Below are 15,632 nucleotides of genomic sequence, written 5' to 3'. Positions count from 1 at the left end.
TTTCTCAATGGACAAATAAGGCTAGGTCCTAAGATCTGAGGCTGTGCTGAAATTTTATAACTTGGATGAGACTGTTCAACAAAGGGAAGCAGTGCGTAATCGCCCAGGTACCCACTGACCCCCAGCCCCAATTCACATGGCCTCAGTCACTTCTAGGTACAGTTTCTCATTTGTCAACTGGAAATGCTTCTTTCTTAACTGGATTGAGGGCACAGTCAGGTTTTTGTCCACATCTATTGCTGAGTAACTAACCAACCCAAAACTGACTGACTTGGAACATGCTAGTATTTGCTGATTCTTCAGTTTGGCAGTTTAATCTGGGCTCAGCTCAGTTCTGCTCTTTGGCGACAAGCATTTGCAGACCTCATTCTGGGTCAAGACTGGCTGTGACAGCTGGGAAACCTGGGCCTATTTTCAGGGATCACTATCTACCTAGGATCTCATCCTGCAGGGGCCCAGGGCAAGCTTGTTCCTAAGGTGACCTTGTACAGAAGGAACATAATGGTAGAAGCTGCAAGGCGTCTGGAGGGTGAGGCTCAGAAACCAGGCATGTCACTGCTGCTTTCCGCTGGTTAAAGCAAGTCACAATGGCTGCAAAAAATCTACTGGTGCTTTTATCCACAAGGTTTCAGCATGTTTCCCACCTTGGAAAATGGAGTGTAACACGCTCTGTGTTCTGACTTGTATGATGAAAAGCCACTATATTATTTGTAAATTTAGGGAGTTCCCGTCGTGGCTTAGTGGAAATCAATCTGACTAGCATCCATGAGGACACAGGTTCAATCACTGGCCTCCCTCACGGGGTTAAGGAGCTAACATGGCTGTGGCCCTGGTGTAGGTTGGCAGCCATAGCTCCAATTTGACCCCTATCTAGTCTGGGACTCTCCATATGCTGTGAGTGCCGCCCTAAAAAAGACCAAAAAAAAATCTTATGGGTCCCCTGAACTAGTCAGTTCACATGACATGCACTCTCAAAGCACTTCCAAAGTGCCAACAATTTTGGCAATAATTAAAGTGATAAAACAGACAAATAAATGAAATAGTATATGATAGGTATAAAGAATGAAAAATGTCCTAAATACTAAAGATAGCCAAACTCTACTCCTTGCAGATTATCAATAATCCCAGTTAGGTAAATGGAAATCAAGCATTTCAACGTGCATACACACAATAAGGGGGTAAGGAGTTAATAGTTAACCACTGACAACACTTAATTCTGGAGAAGCAGCAAATGAGGTTAAAAGGATTAGTAGGAAGAATACTAATAAGCTAGTCAAGATGGATTTTAACTTGATTTGTATGAGCAAATGCTTCTCCCTACATTATGTGATCTTTAAAAAGTAGTTAGAGGAATTCCCTTAATGGCGCAGTGGTTAACAAATCCAACTAGGAACCATGAGGTTGCAGGTTCGATCCCTGACCTTGCTTAGTGGGTTAAGGATCCGGTGTTGCCATGAGCTGTGGTGTAGGTTGCAGATGTGGCTCAGATCCCGAGTTGCTGTGGCTCTTGCATAGGCCGGTGGCTACAGCTCTGATTAGACCCCTAGCCTGAGAACCTCCATATACCGCCGGAGTGGCCCTAGAAAAACCAAAAGACAAAAAAAAAAAAAGCAGTTAGAGCACACATACACAAAATTAAAGGCTTATATCAAATTCAATAAGAATTAGGATACTGTTCTCTAAAATTGCCTCTTCTGGTGCTAAAAACTTGACCTTACCCTGGTAAATTCCACAATTTAACCCTTAAGACATTTCCTCAAGCTTTCATAAATTTTATTTCTTTTTTTTTTTTTTTTTGTCTTTTGTTGTTGTTGCTATTTCTTGGGCTGCTCCCGCGGCATATGGAGACTCCCAGGCTAGGGGTCGAATCGGAGCTGTAGCCACCGGCCTACACCAGAGCCACAGCAATGCGGGATCCGAGCCGCGTCTGCAACCTACACCACAGCTCACGGCAACGCCGGATCGTTAACCCACTGAGCAAGGGCAGGGACCGAACCCACAACCTCATGGTTCCTAGTCGGATTCGTTAACCACTGCGCCACGACGGGAACTCCAAGCTTTCATAAATTTTATAGTGCTGTTATAAGCCAGGAGAAGCTGTGTCTATTTCAGTCATTCAGTGTAACAGTCTCAACTGTAGTCTCATGTAGGAGCTTGAAAGGGTGCAACCCCCTCTCCCCGCCCCACTGGGCAAACGGGGACAAGTCGATGATTGTCAGAAACCAGACCCTGGGTCTCTGGGGAAAAGGGAAAGCTCTTCTTTGCTGCAGAGTATCAGTTGCCATAAAAGATATGATTGATTCAGGCAAAATTAATAGATGGCTTGTTGAAGAATAAGAGTTTCTCTCTATGAGCCCACAGAATATTATTTACAAAAGGAAATAAAGTAACTCCAGGAAGAAGCCTGGTAGACAGCACATTAACCAGATAAAATTAACACAACCAACGGTGTGCTCATGGGCTTCTGCTGTAATGCACCAGGACTGACTGCCTATACCAAGATGCAAAACCTGAACTGAAGCACGAGGGAACAATGAGAATAACCCAGCTTCAAATTCTTCAAGTTGTGAAGGACTAAGGCTGAGGAGTTGTTCCAAATTAAAAGACACTGAAGAGATACAGCAACTCACTCCAGTGAAGGATGAGCAACAGGGAGATTGCCATCGGTTAGTGTTAGGACCCTGGCACAATTTGAAGTTAGGCTGTAAAGCCGCCCTGAGCTTTAAAGTCCTGGATTTGATCAGTGCAGTGTGACTGGACAAGAGAAGGCCCTGAACCTCAGGATAAAGAAGTCATCAGAGATGAAGGGCTGTGCCTGAAACCTCGTTCTGGGGCTGCTCTACACAGAACACAGAACATGCAGAAAGCAAATGTGGCACCTAAATCAAGGGACAAAGATTCCGGGGTGCCACTCCTGCAACCTCTGTGAGCGTGAACCTTTCTTAGTTTCTTAACAAAATCTTTCTCAAGACTTGCTATTTCCTGCCCCCTGGGGTGAACGCTCCAGACCCAGGAATATGCATCCAGACAGTACTCAAGTCTAGGAATCGACATTTCTGCCAGAATCTTTAAATACAGTAAAACTACCACTCTACATGAATTAGTTGAAATCAAGGAGAAAAACACCACACACACAGAGAAAAACACCACACACACAATTCTTGGCACTGGCAATTAATTATCTGCCTTTCTAAAAGTCAGATATTATTTCAGGTGCTTAAGTAAAACCGTGAACACAAAAGCATTGACTCTTAGGGAGATTACAATATCATTTGACACAGAAGACTACTGAAGGAGTTCCCAGCGTGGCTCAGTGGTACAGAACCCGACCAGTATCCATGTTCTAGTATCCCTGGCCCCGCTCAGTGGTTTAAGGACTCGGCATTGCCATGAGCTGTGTAGGTCGCAGGCGAGGCTCAGACCCAAGTTGCTGTGACTGTAGTGGAGGCCGGCAGCTGCAGCTCCAATTCAACCCTTAGCCAAGGAACTTCCATATGCTGCGAGTGCACCCCAAAAAAGCAAAAAAAACAAAAACAAAAACAAACAAACGAAATTAACACTTTGACTTTAACATTAAAAGCTCACTACTTTACAAAAACATGCAAGGCAAGCAGGTAAATTATACAACTTAACCATATCAGAGGAAACAGAAACACACATTTAAGGTCACTCGCTGTTACCTAGGAGAAAAGGTCGTAATGCTAAAACTACAAGCTAACCACTAGGCTAAATGTTCAACAAACCCTTGACACTCAAAGCCACTCTATGGATAGAAGTACCATAGGTCTCCACTGCCTGAATGAAGAAACAGGCTTAATAGGTTAAAAATGATTGGAGTTTTCATGTGGCACAGCAGGTTAAGGCCCTGGCATGGTAGCTGCTGCAGCCAGTGTGGGTTCAATCCCTGGCCTAGGAACTTACACATGCAGGGTGAACCTCTGAGAAAGGAGTAACAGGGGACTGGAGAAACACACTCATAACCATTCTTTCATTCCTTAAAGGTAATAACCAAGTTACACATCAATAACACCAATATATACATGATAAATTATCCATATATCCCTGGTCAGGCAGAAACTTTCATATTTGTTATTGAATTTACTATGCCAATAAAATAAATATTGGAAATTAATTTCATGTTTTGCTATTTATCAGCAAAGAGTCTTACAGGAGATGAAAGGAAACCCACATTCGTCCCTGACTCATACCTTCTACGTCACTTGCTCTATCAAGACAGAATGCAAGCCAGCTGTTCTGGTGTTTCTTCACCTCCCTCTCCCATTTCTCAGGTCTAAAGAAAGACCTGATCCTCTGAACACAGCACGACTGTGTATTTCCACCGAAAGTCGCAGAACCTAACTAGCACATGCCTGGCCAAGCTCTACCTGCTGCACAGCACAGACACTGGTTCACACTGTGATCATCTCCAAGGGAAAAAAATCTGAGAGTAGATGTGTGTACACGTATAACTGAATCACCGTGTTGTATAGCAGAAATGATCACAACCTTGTAAATCAACTAGACTTCAGTAAAACTTTGTTAAAGAAAAAAACAGATTGGAAGTTCCCATTATGGCTCAATGATAACGAACCTGGCTAGGAACCATGAGGGTGCAGATTCAATCCCTGGCCTCGCTCAATGGGTGAAGGATCCAGGTACTGCCGTGAGCTGTGGGGTAGGTCAAAGACACAGCTTGGATCCCACGTTGCTGTGGCTATGGTGTATGTAGGCTGGCAACTGTAGCTCCCACTCGACCCCTAGCCTGGGAACATCCACATGCCACGTGTATGGCTCTACAAAGACACAAAGACAAAAAAAAAAAAAAAAAAAAAAAAAAAAAAAGGCAGAGACTTACTAGAATATGGCTTATCACTTTCTCTTGGGTTTCATGTTCATCTCAAAATTTCCATTACATTCAGTGAAATCCTTAAAATAGTATCTGGCATTCAGTGTAACTCAACTTCCATTCAACACATCTTTTTCCAATTATGAGTGACAATTTACTAATACCAGGCCTGCTACTAAGAATGGACATGTGTATTAAGACGATTAAGTGGACTTGTGGTTGGGAAGAAAAATTACTCCATAACTTCCTATGAATTGTCTTCAGGCTGTTCTTCCCCCACCTCCACTTCCACCTCCTAGAAAGCAGACTACAGGAAGACAGGCTTGGGACTGCTGCCACAGGACTCATACCTCAAAGACTTCCACCGTTTTTCTACTAACCCTGGGTTATCTGGGGGAAAAGATTCTGAAAATTAGTACACACTTGCACCTACAGCCAAATAAATTTGGCTTTGATGATATATGATGTACCAAAAAGAACAAGGGCATAATATGCTTTTAAAACTTTATTTCAACATAACTATGCTTACAGAAATAAACTTATATGGGTTAATAGAATGCAATTTAAGTTTAACTTATCTTACACAATTAGGACCAAAAACCTGGTACATGATTTGCTTTATTAAAAAAAAAAAAAAAAAAGCCTTTGCAATCTGGTTTTTCATCTATTACAAATGTATATAAAGGATCCTCCATCAAATGCTGCTAAAGCAAACAAGAACTTTGAGAAATTAACCTTTGGTTTGTCTCTGATAAATAACATGTATTGCACTGTAAAGGTTTAAAATAATTGGTGCAAGAAAAACATGGTTGTAATGTTTCAACGCCTGTTTAAAAAATTCAGTAATGCTTATGTACACACAGGAAAACATAGAAGCTATCCAATCTAGTTAATATTGCATGTAGATCCCAAATCTACTCAAACCAAGACAGATACTTTCTTAAATCTGAATTAACACCATCAGTCCAGTTCATCTGCTAAAGTCAACAAGGAAACTCTGCACAGTAGCTGCTTTTCTGATTTGTGCAACAGAGAAAATTAAGTTTCTTCCCCAGCTTTTTAGTCCAAAACTACAAGGAAAGAATTTCTTCCATTGTCAACATTCATGGGGTGACAGGCAATGAGGTCCACTTAGGCTTAAATCTGAATCAGCACTCATATCTAAAAGTCCTCAAAGTTAAAGACCACGTGATTTTAGAAGTGATACTAAAAATAAAATGGCCCTTCTTAGAAGACTAGAGCAAAAGATCCAGCCCTAGTTAAAACTTATTTAAAAAAAAAAAAAAAAGTAGCCCTTTGTGAAATACACCTAAAAACAAAATAAAACAAACCAAAACCCCGCCCCAAAAGCCCCAAAGCAGCAGCTTTGAAAAGAGGAAAAAACAGAACTTAAGCTATCTTGAAAATCAATGTGAATACAAGTTTAGGAAATAGCAAAGATTCATTTATAAGGTTTACACCTATGATGAAGCTTATACCCTACACATCTCAACTTTCACTCTAATACTAAAAATCAACTCAGAGAACATGTTCACTTTTTACTCCTTAATCAAAAGGGAAAATTCTATCCAGGGGAGGGGAAACTGAGAAAACAGATTCAAACAATCCATTGTAAATATAACATTTTTCAAATGTAAAAACTCCCAACTAGACCAGAAGTTTCTATTACTAAATATACTTTTCAATGAAACAATTTTAATGAGTACAAATACATGGCATTAAGGTTCAGAACCTAATATAGGCCTGACACTCAAGTCCTTCTTTTCTGGAATAAAAGCCTTAAAGTCTACTTGTTTCCAGTAATAATAATTTCACAGATCACTTTAATAAAAGGGGTTTTAATTTCCTTCATATTTTTGCTTTTGACATTCTAGTCTTATAAACCTAAATAGGAAAATTAGTCTAATTGCCCAGAAATCAATTTTTCTTCTTTTGTAATATGGAAGAGCCATAACGACCTCTTACCCAAACTGATTTCCAATCTCTAATTTGTATTCAACATGAGTTATTTCATATGTACTATAAAAGGTAACATATAGTATGTAACCATGAACATCAAAAAATCTAGTAGTTAGAAAAGTTTAACTAACTTTATAATTTAAGTTTTAAAACATAAATATTTGCAGCTTGATCTGTTGACGATGATTGTCGGAGCTGAGATTTCACCTAGAATTCACACCATTTATATATCGCCATCAACACAAAACACACACCAGTAACACTCAACTTACCACCCCCCCTTGAGAAAATCTCCTGCTTCTTTAAATCTTTGGCCTCCCAGTCAACTCCAAGTTCAAATGCCTTTAACTTCTCTCTCGGATTAACCCACACGTACTTTTCCTAATCCTTCATGTTGCCAAACTCTGTCGCCTGCCTCAAAGAGCACCGCACCAAAGAAAATGAATGAAATATTAAGTGGTTACTTCAGAACAGAATATAGGAGGATGGGAACCAAGGTTCCCTAATGGCATCATACTTTATTTTACTGCAATGAATAACTGATTGGCAAGGAAAAAAACTTAGATTCTTACGCATTCTTCGGCAACCGGCCACAAACCATACCAACAAATGCGAGGTACATACTCTTCCACACACAGTGCCACACAGGAACACCAGAAGAGCTGCAACTCAACTGAGGCCTTGTCTGAAGAAAAAGGCTGTCACAGGAACAGCCAGGACACGCACTAGTTGGTGGAGATCCCTGAGAAAGTGGTTTTTTAAAATATGAACTGAACTGAACTTTCCACCAGCTTTTTCACTGAATTCACAGGAAGCAGCAGCGGGTCTACCAGCATCCATGCTATACCTACCTTCTCTTCCTAAGTTTTCTGTATCATTGTTATGGCTTTGGAATCTCACACACTGATACTCTCTATAACATGAAGGAGCACTTCTGCCTCCTGATTCCAGATTTGCAGTCCAAATAAAAACTAAAGTTCTTTATTCAGAGGAGTAGATATATAAACACCATCTATGAAAAAATGTTTTTCTCAAAGAAATGACTTAATACCATACATTTAGGAAGGAGCTATACTAAGACAGGCCAAAAAATTAAAAGCTGTGAATTCACGACATCAATTTAAAATAAATAACATATGAAAAACAGATTCTAATATAAAATGTTAAAATCACAATCAACGACTGAACCTGCATGTTTCATTTGTTCACAAATTTGCACACACTGATACTCTGCAAAAAAGACAACTGCAAAAAGCTGAAAAAGACTTACCCTTTTGCAATGAAAGAGGTGAAAGGAAACATGCATATAAGGTGTTACAACACAAATGCTATTTCTAAAAAAAAAATGTAACTGCATAGGATAAGAACAATAATGTGCAACATCTTAATGCATTAAAGCACCAAAAAACCAAACAACCCCAAGTCATTGTTCTTACGACGATTAACATATACAAATAAGAAATACATAGTGAGCAGTTCCCATCATAGCTCAGCAGTAATGAACTAGACTGGTACCCATGCATGAGGACTGGGTCTGATCCCTGGCCTCACTCAGTGGATTAAGGATCCGGCTTTGCTGTGAGCTGTGGTGTACGTCACAGGCCCCGTTCGGATCTCCTGGGACTGGGGCTGTGGTGTAGGCAAGCAGCTGTAGCTCTGATATGACCCCTAGCCTGGGAACTTCCATATGTCGCGCGGACAGCCCTAAAATCAAAAAAGAAAAAATAAAAGGAAAAGGAAAAAAAAGAAAAATACATATTGATCAAAACTCAGGAAGTAAAATACCTGGACTAGTACAACGTGCACTGTTGGCACAATTTCTCTTCAATTTAAATGTCTCTTCTCATCTCAAAAATTCTTTAAAGTGCTAACTTTAAATAAAGCAGGTAAATTCTTCAGGTAATTTGCTACCGAAGTATGCCAATTTTGCTAGGGCAAAAGAGGAACTAGGAATACACTCAAGTGAGACAGGAAGACAGGCGCGGGGAGACACCGCCAAGTCGGAGCTGGACAAAGCCGCAGCCCGCTCTGACGCCACCTGGGCCCCAAGGGTTCAATTCCGTGCAGGAACCAACAGACCTCCCCGCCTGCTGCTGCAGTGCACGCCCTCAGACCCGCTTCATAGCTACACATGCCGGCCCCGCCGCTTACAAACCCAGACCAACACCCAATAAAGCAACATGACGGACCAGGGGCGGGCCGCCCCAGAGATGACCACACAACGCCACGGGGACCCTCCAGACCTCAAGCTGAACCCGCCCGCGCCGCGTCACTCCTGCCCTTGCGCCGCCTTTTCGAGGAAGTAGACGTTAACCAGGTGGCGATGCAGGTGCCTGCTGTAGTCCCTCTCCTTCCGGAACGCGCGGTCACAGAAGATGCACACGAACCCGCCCGCCGCCGATGCATCCTTGCCGCTCTTCCCGCGGGTCTCCTGTGGGGCCGGCCGAGCCCCGTTCAACCCTGAGTCGTCGCTGTCCTCGGACACGTTGTCGCTCAGGTCGCTTCCGTCGTGACTGTGGATGCCTTCATCTTCCTCCACGTCCGGAGCCCCACCTGCGGCCGTGGTGACCGGAGGGGACGCCCCGGGAGCCGCGGGTCCTCGGGAGGCTGGGTCTCTGCCAGGGGCGCTCTCCGCCTTGTCCCCGTCGCTGTCCATCGCCACCCGTGCGCCCTCCGGAGGCTCACGTTCGGGCTCCCTCGGCTTGTGTTCGGAGGATGGAACCTGAGCAGACAGCTCGATGGCGGCGCCAAGACCAGCTGGACCCTCCACGGCCTCCTCGGCCTCCTCTGCCTCCACAGTCCCGAGACGGGCTTCCTGACCGCCTCCGCCTGCAGGGACAACGTTTCGGTCTCCGGACGCCTCTTCTTTCGGGAGTTCCCCCGGCAGAGGTGGAGGTGGTGACAGGTCCTGCCCACAGGCCCCATCCTGAACCGGCACCGGGCCACCTTCAACAAGCACCTGTGCCTCCTGGGTCACGGCCCTCCGCGGGTCGGGCTTTTCCCGGTCACTCTCTTTTCGAGGAGACCTTTTGGGGATCGGCTCCACAGGAGGCGGCGGCTCCTTCTCATCAGGCCCCAGGCGAGCAACCTCTGCAGCTGTCACCTGAACCTCAGCAGGTGAGGCGTGAACAACCTCCAAAGGCCCCACGGGGGGAGGGGGAGGAGGAGGAGGCTCCATCTCATCAGGCCGAGCGACCTCCACCTCCGCAGGTGCCACCTGAACAAACTCTACCTCCGCCGGTACCACCTCAACAACCTTCGCAGGCTCCACGGGAGGAGGGGGAGGCTCCTTCTCCTCAGGCCCCACCTGAACAACCTCAACCTCCGCAGGTGCCACCTGAACAACCTCTACCTCTGCAGGTGCCACCTGAATGACCTCTACCTCCGAAGGTGTCACCTGAACGACCCCCGCAGGCCCCGCAGGAGGAGGAGGAGGGGGCGCAGGGGGAGGCCCCGTGCCAGCAACCTCTACCTCAGCAGGTGTCACCTGAATGACCTCGCCAGGCCCCACAGAGGGAGGAGGGGGAGGCGGGTCTGGCAGTGCAGGCCCCACCTGAGGAGGCTCTGTCTGAGCAGGTTTCTGCTGGACAGTACCCTTCTGAGCGGCCTTGCTGCTTTTTCTAGAGGATTTATGTTTCAGAGTTTTCTTCTTTGTGCTCTTCTTCATGCAAATACTTTGCTTCTTATTCTCGACTCTGCTGTCACCCTTTGGTGTTTCCTGGCCACTTCTGGATTTGCTCTCTGCCTTCTTCTTCTTTTTTGGCGCAGGTTCCTCATCCGGAACAGGCTCTTGTAAGGGACGGGCTTCAGCGCCCACCTTCCTCTTGCTCTTCTTGGTGGTGCAAGTTGCTTCTGAACGATTTCCTGGGTGGGCTTCCACATCTTTAGCGTCCATGGCTGATTTGCGAGTTCTGGTAGTCACCTGGCTGGAGGCGTTACTACAAGGCTTTTTCTCTTTTGAAACATTCTCTTTTCTCTCCACTCTTACAGACTTCTCGTTTTTCTTCCCAGCCACGTCCCCCTTTATTTTTGCCTGCTCCGTTTCTGTTTTCTCGCTGGTGATTTTGTCATCAGGCAAGTCGGCCTCTCGCTTTTTGGTTTTCTTCAGTTTCACCTTTGAGACATCCATCGTTTTACTGGGGCAGGTGGGATGCTTCGACTTGAAATGATACTGCAGATTACACTTCTTGGAAGCTGCGTAGTCGCACACCGGGCAGTTGAACTGCCGTGGATTGACATGCAGCTCGACGTGCTTCTTGAAGTTACTTCTGTCTGCTGTCTTGTAGTCACAGTGCGGGCAGCTCAGCGGTTTAGGCCCGTTGTGCACCTGTCTCGCGTGGCGGGTTACTTCGTGTTGATTAGAGGCCACGTAACTGCACTGGTCGCACTTAAATGGCTTCTCACCTGAGGGTAAACAAGAGATGTTACCGGAGACATACACCAGGAAGTGAATTAAGACTTATTCAAATCACCTGACAAGGAATTGGATACATAGGAAAGCAAACAAAAACAAAAAACCACAAAAACTATTTCTCGAAGACTTCATCATGCAACTCACATTTACCATATTTATTTGTATATCTTTTCTCTTCCCCTTGACACTGACTCTCATACCAAATGGAAGGATAATTTTCTCAGTTCATCATCATCTCCTAAAACGGGTACCAAGCTAAGGCTTTCCAGCACTATTAGAGAACACAGATTTGTCAATTACCAGCAAAGTGACCTGGGCTCTCAAGGCTAATTTAGGGGCTTGGTCACCCAAAGAGAGAAGATAATTTCACATTTTTTATATTTAGTTAAAACAAATGTATAAGGGAGTAGAATATAAAATTCCCGTACATTTAAGATAAGTCTTGAGACTTCAAAATAACTATCTCACACTCTAAGCTACCGCTCCCAGAGTTTGAAAACAATGCTTTGGCCTCTGGGAGTAAAAGGCTTTTCCTCTCAACTTAACCCTTTGAGCATCAGAGCAGGAACTGGGTCAAGTTTCAATCAGCAAACATTCCCAGTGCCCAGGGGTGCTACTTCGCAGCAAACATAGAGCCCGAGTCTTGATTCTCTCCCTCCTTCTTCTAGAGAATGGGCAAAGATACCAGCTGAGTGAAAAGAGGCAACAAATAGATATGGTCCATAAAACAAGCAAACACAGTCACAGCCACAGGCACACACGAGACCAGAAGCACCCCGCACCCCCCCCCCATTTAAAGGCAGAGATGAACTCATTCTACCTGAATACATACCCACCTAGATCACACTCTAGTAAATATTACCAAACGGTATCCATACCCCACTGGTCCAAGGGAAAGCGTAGCAGAAAAACGGAAAGTGACATGTATGAAATTTCACTTCTCAAACATTCTCAAATTCACATCAAATCTTATTTAATTGTTTTCATTTTTCAACAAAACTACGGAGGCATTTAGTAAAACCACGTAGATGGTGAGTTTTTTTACATGAGGAAAAGATGGCTGATGACAGAATACTCGATCACAAGAACAAAACCATATCCAGGTCCTTCAGACAGTAGACGCAGCTCCTCCCCACACTGACCGAGAACACATCATAACCAGAAGCTTCTAACATGTACATTACACTAGCTGCACACGGTCCCATCATCGTGTCCTCCCCATTGAGGGAGGTCAACAGAGACAACGTTTCCTGAACATATACAGACACAGCAGGCAGGGAAGATATGCAGCATAATGGTTAAGAACTTGTTCTACAGTGTGGCTATCTGTGGGTCAAGCAGGGGTTCTTCAGCTTTACTGTGCGGTCGTCAGCAAGGCACTGGAGACTCAAAGGCTCAGCTTCCTCACCTGTGAATTTTTTTTTTTTTAAATCTTTTAATTATAGTTGATGTGCAATGTTTAATTTCTGTTGCACAGCAAAATGACCAAGCTATACACACACACACACACACACACATATAGATTCTTTTTCTCATATTCTACTATGTTCTATCACAAGTGACTTGATATAGTTCCCTGTGCTATGCAACAGAACCCCACTGCATCTGTTATTTATTCTTTTTGTCCTTTTTTTTTCAGGGCCGCACCTGATTCCCAGGCTAGGCATCCAATCAGAGCTATAGCCGATGGCCTACACCACAGCCACAGCAACTCGGGATCCAAGCCATGTCTGCGACCCACACCACAGCTCATGGCAACGCCGGATCCTTAACCCACTGTTCGAGGCCAGAGATGGAACCCACACCCTCACGGATACTGCTCGTTACTGCTGAGCCACATCGGGAACTTCCTAACCTGGTAATTTTTAGAAAGGGTAAACAAAGGGAAGATGTCATGTGTCCATCCTCTCCTGCCATCCTAACCCTATTTTTAGGTAAGCAAATAGTTGATGAATGGAGTTAATCTTCTTAGGAAAGCATCTGTACTCGTGAAAGAATTATAAAGAAAATGTCACCCTTTTATAAGCCCTCATGGGTATTTACACAACCAGCACCAAGAAAGATGCAAGCCTTCACCTGTGAGATGGTCAGGAAAGGCAGGTTCACAGGCCTGTTTAAAATGTGTCAGCATCATTGACATGCTTCATTCACCCCACTCCCATTGTTGCTTTCCTGCCATTAAATCTTTCCTATATTGGGAGATCTAGTCATCAAGCTTAGTTTCTTTTTTTTTTTTTTTTGTCTTTTTGTCTTTTGTTGTTGTTGCTATTTCTTGGGCCGCTCCCGCGGCATATGGAGGTTCCCAGGCTAGGGGCTGAATCGGAGCTGTAGCCACCGGCCTACGCCAGAGCCACAGCAACGCAGGATCCGAACCTCGTCTGCAACCTACACCACAGCTCACGGCAACGCCGGATCGTTAACCCACTGAGCAAGGGCAGGGACCGAACCCGAAACCTCATGGTTCCTAGTCGCATTCGTTAACCACTGCGCCACGACGGGAACTCCCCCAAGCTTAGTTTCTTAATACCTAGGTGAGGGTAAATTTTTTTTGCCCTGTACCAATGGTTTTAATTTAATTATTTTCCAGCTTTAATAAGTAATAAAATACCTATTTTTATAGGTACCTATTTTTCTTCTTTATAAATGCATCCAATGTCTATTTTATCCTTCCCAAATTAATTTCTAGATGTAAGGCAAATCAAAAAGGAAGTTTTACAAGCTTTACATAATCTTATCAAGAGCCCAGAAAGAAAAAAAGAAGAGCCCAGAAGCCTAACAGGGAACTTTTAATTAAACAGTCATGGGGGATACACCTCAAAAATAAACACAAAGTTCTGATAATACAGTATGGAATAAACCTCAAAAACATTTTATAAAAGCATCTTATAATGTTTTTGTCAGGAGTCAGAGGATTGTTGGTGAGAAGACTGTGAGAGCACTGACTAGAAGGGGTAAAAAGGTGAGGCGGTGGAAATATTTCAAGTCTTCACCTAGATGGGGGTCAAACAGGAGAAAATATATATAAAGTCACTGACTTTGTACCCAGTACGTGCATTTTCATTTTTGTAAATTAAATGTGAATACGACTTAAAAACCTCATCTGGCTCCCTTCCCCGCCATCCTAGGTGTGGCTGAATGAGCTCCTCACCAAGTCTGCTCTCAAGACTTTCAGGATCATGTGATTCCTGGCCAAGAAGCCAAAGCAAAATCATCCAATCCCCCAGTAGATTCGAATGAGAACTGGCAATAGAATCAGGTACAACTCGAAGAGAAGACACTGGAGAAGAGCCTCGCTAGGTCTATAAGGAGCCCAGCCCAGGAGGCAGCGCGTGTATTTAAGCCGTGCAACAGCTGCCTGTGTCACTACACTGTGTGACAGTTGCCTGTATCAGGAAATGGGTCCTCTTTGTGTTGGTACTTCTGCAGAACGCTTTGCCTCAGTATTAACTATATGAAGTCCTCTTACTGGAAAAACAAACAAATAAATAAAATAAAAAATTAATCTGGAGTTCCCACTGTGGCTCAGTGGAAACAAACCTGACTAGTACACGCAGGTTTGATCCTGGGCCTCGCTCAGCAGGTTAAGGATCCAACGTTGCAGTGAGCTGTGGTGTAGGTCACAGATGCAGCTCAGATCTGGTGTTGCTGTGGCTGTGGTGTAGGCGAGCAGCTACAGGTCTGATTCAGCCCCTAGACTGGGACCTTCCATATGCTGCAGATGTGGCCCTAAAAAGACAAGAAAAAAAAAAAAAGAAAAAGAAAGAAATAGTGCTTCCATAATAATCACACACTTGGTAAAAGAAAAATATGCAGTGGGGGAAAAACTGTAATTGTAATGTATACATGTAAGGATAACCTGACCCCCTTGCTGTACAGTGGGAAAATAAAAAAAAAAAAAAAAAAGAAAAAAAAAAGAAAAATATGCTTCACTGAAAAAAAATTTTTCTGGGAGTTCCTGTCATGGCAAAATGGAAACAAATCCAACTAGGAACCGTGAGGTTGTGGGTTCGATCCCTGGCCTTGCTCAGTGGGTTAAAGGATCTGGCATGGCCATGGGCTGTGGTGTAGGTTGCAGACATGGCTCGTATATGGTGTTGCTGTAGCTCTGGCAAAGGCTGGCAGCTATAGCTTCGATTAGCCCTCTAGCCTGGGAACCTCCACATGCCGCAGGTGTGGCCCTAAAAAAGCAAAAAAAAAAAAAAAAAAACAACACTATGCTTATACTGACTTTTTAACTATGCCATATACATTCCTTGATATTGGGGACCAATTTCACCCAGGCTAGAACTAAAATAATCATGACCACCAACCAAAATTGGTCCCCAATATCAAGGAATGTATATGGCAAAGTTAACAAGTCAGTATTAGCATAGAGATCTTTTTTTTTTTTAATGACCACACCTGCAGTATATG

At 44.0% G+C, this 15,632-nt stretch overlaps 1 protein-coding gene across 3 annotated transcripts in view; it reads right to left on the bottom strand.

Annotated features, from left to right (window-relative positions):
• The window catches only part of LOC100621006 (RE1-silencing transcription factor-like), a 166,732-nt gene continuing 156,438 nt past the window's right edge, over window positions 5,339–15,632 (bottom strand). For all 3 annotated transcript variants that reach the window (XM_021101377.1, XM_005666715.3, XM_003356947.4), the window contains exon 4: window positions 5,339–11,209. In XM_021101377.1, coding sequence (XP_020957036.1) covers window positions 9,075–11,209 — 2,135 coding nt within the window. In that variant the 3' untranslated portion in view covers window positions 5,339–9,074. The remainder of the gene's footprint in view (window positions 11,210–15,632) is intronic.

Source organism: Sus scrofa, chromosome 8 (assembly GCF_000003025.6).
Source record: "Sus scrofa isolate TJ Tabasco breed Duroc chromosome 8, Sscrofa11.1, whole genome shotgun sequence".
NCBI classification, from domain to species: Eukaryota; Metazoa; Chordata; class Mammalia; order Artiodactyla; family Suidae; genus Sus; species Sus scrofa.
The sequence above is the reverse complement of the archived record's forward strand: the minus strand, read 5'-3'. Positions and strand labels throughout refer to the sequence as shown.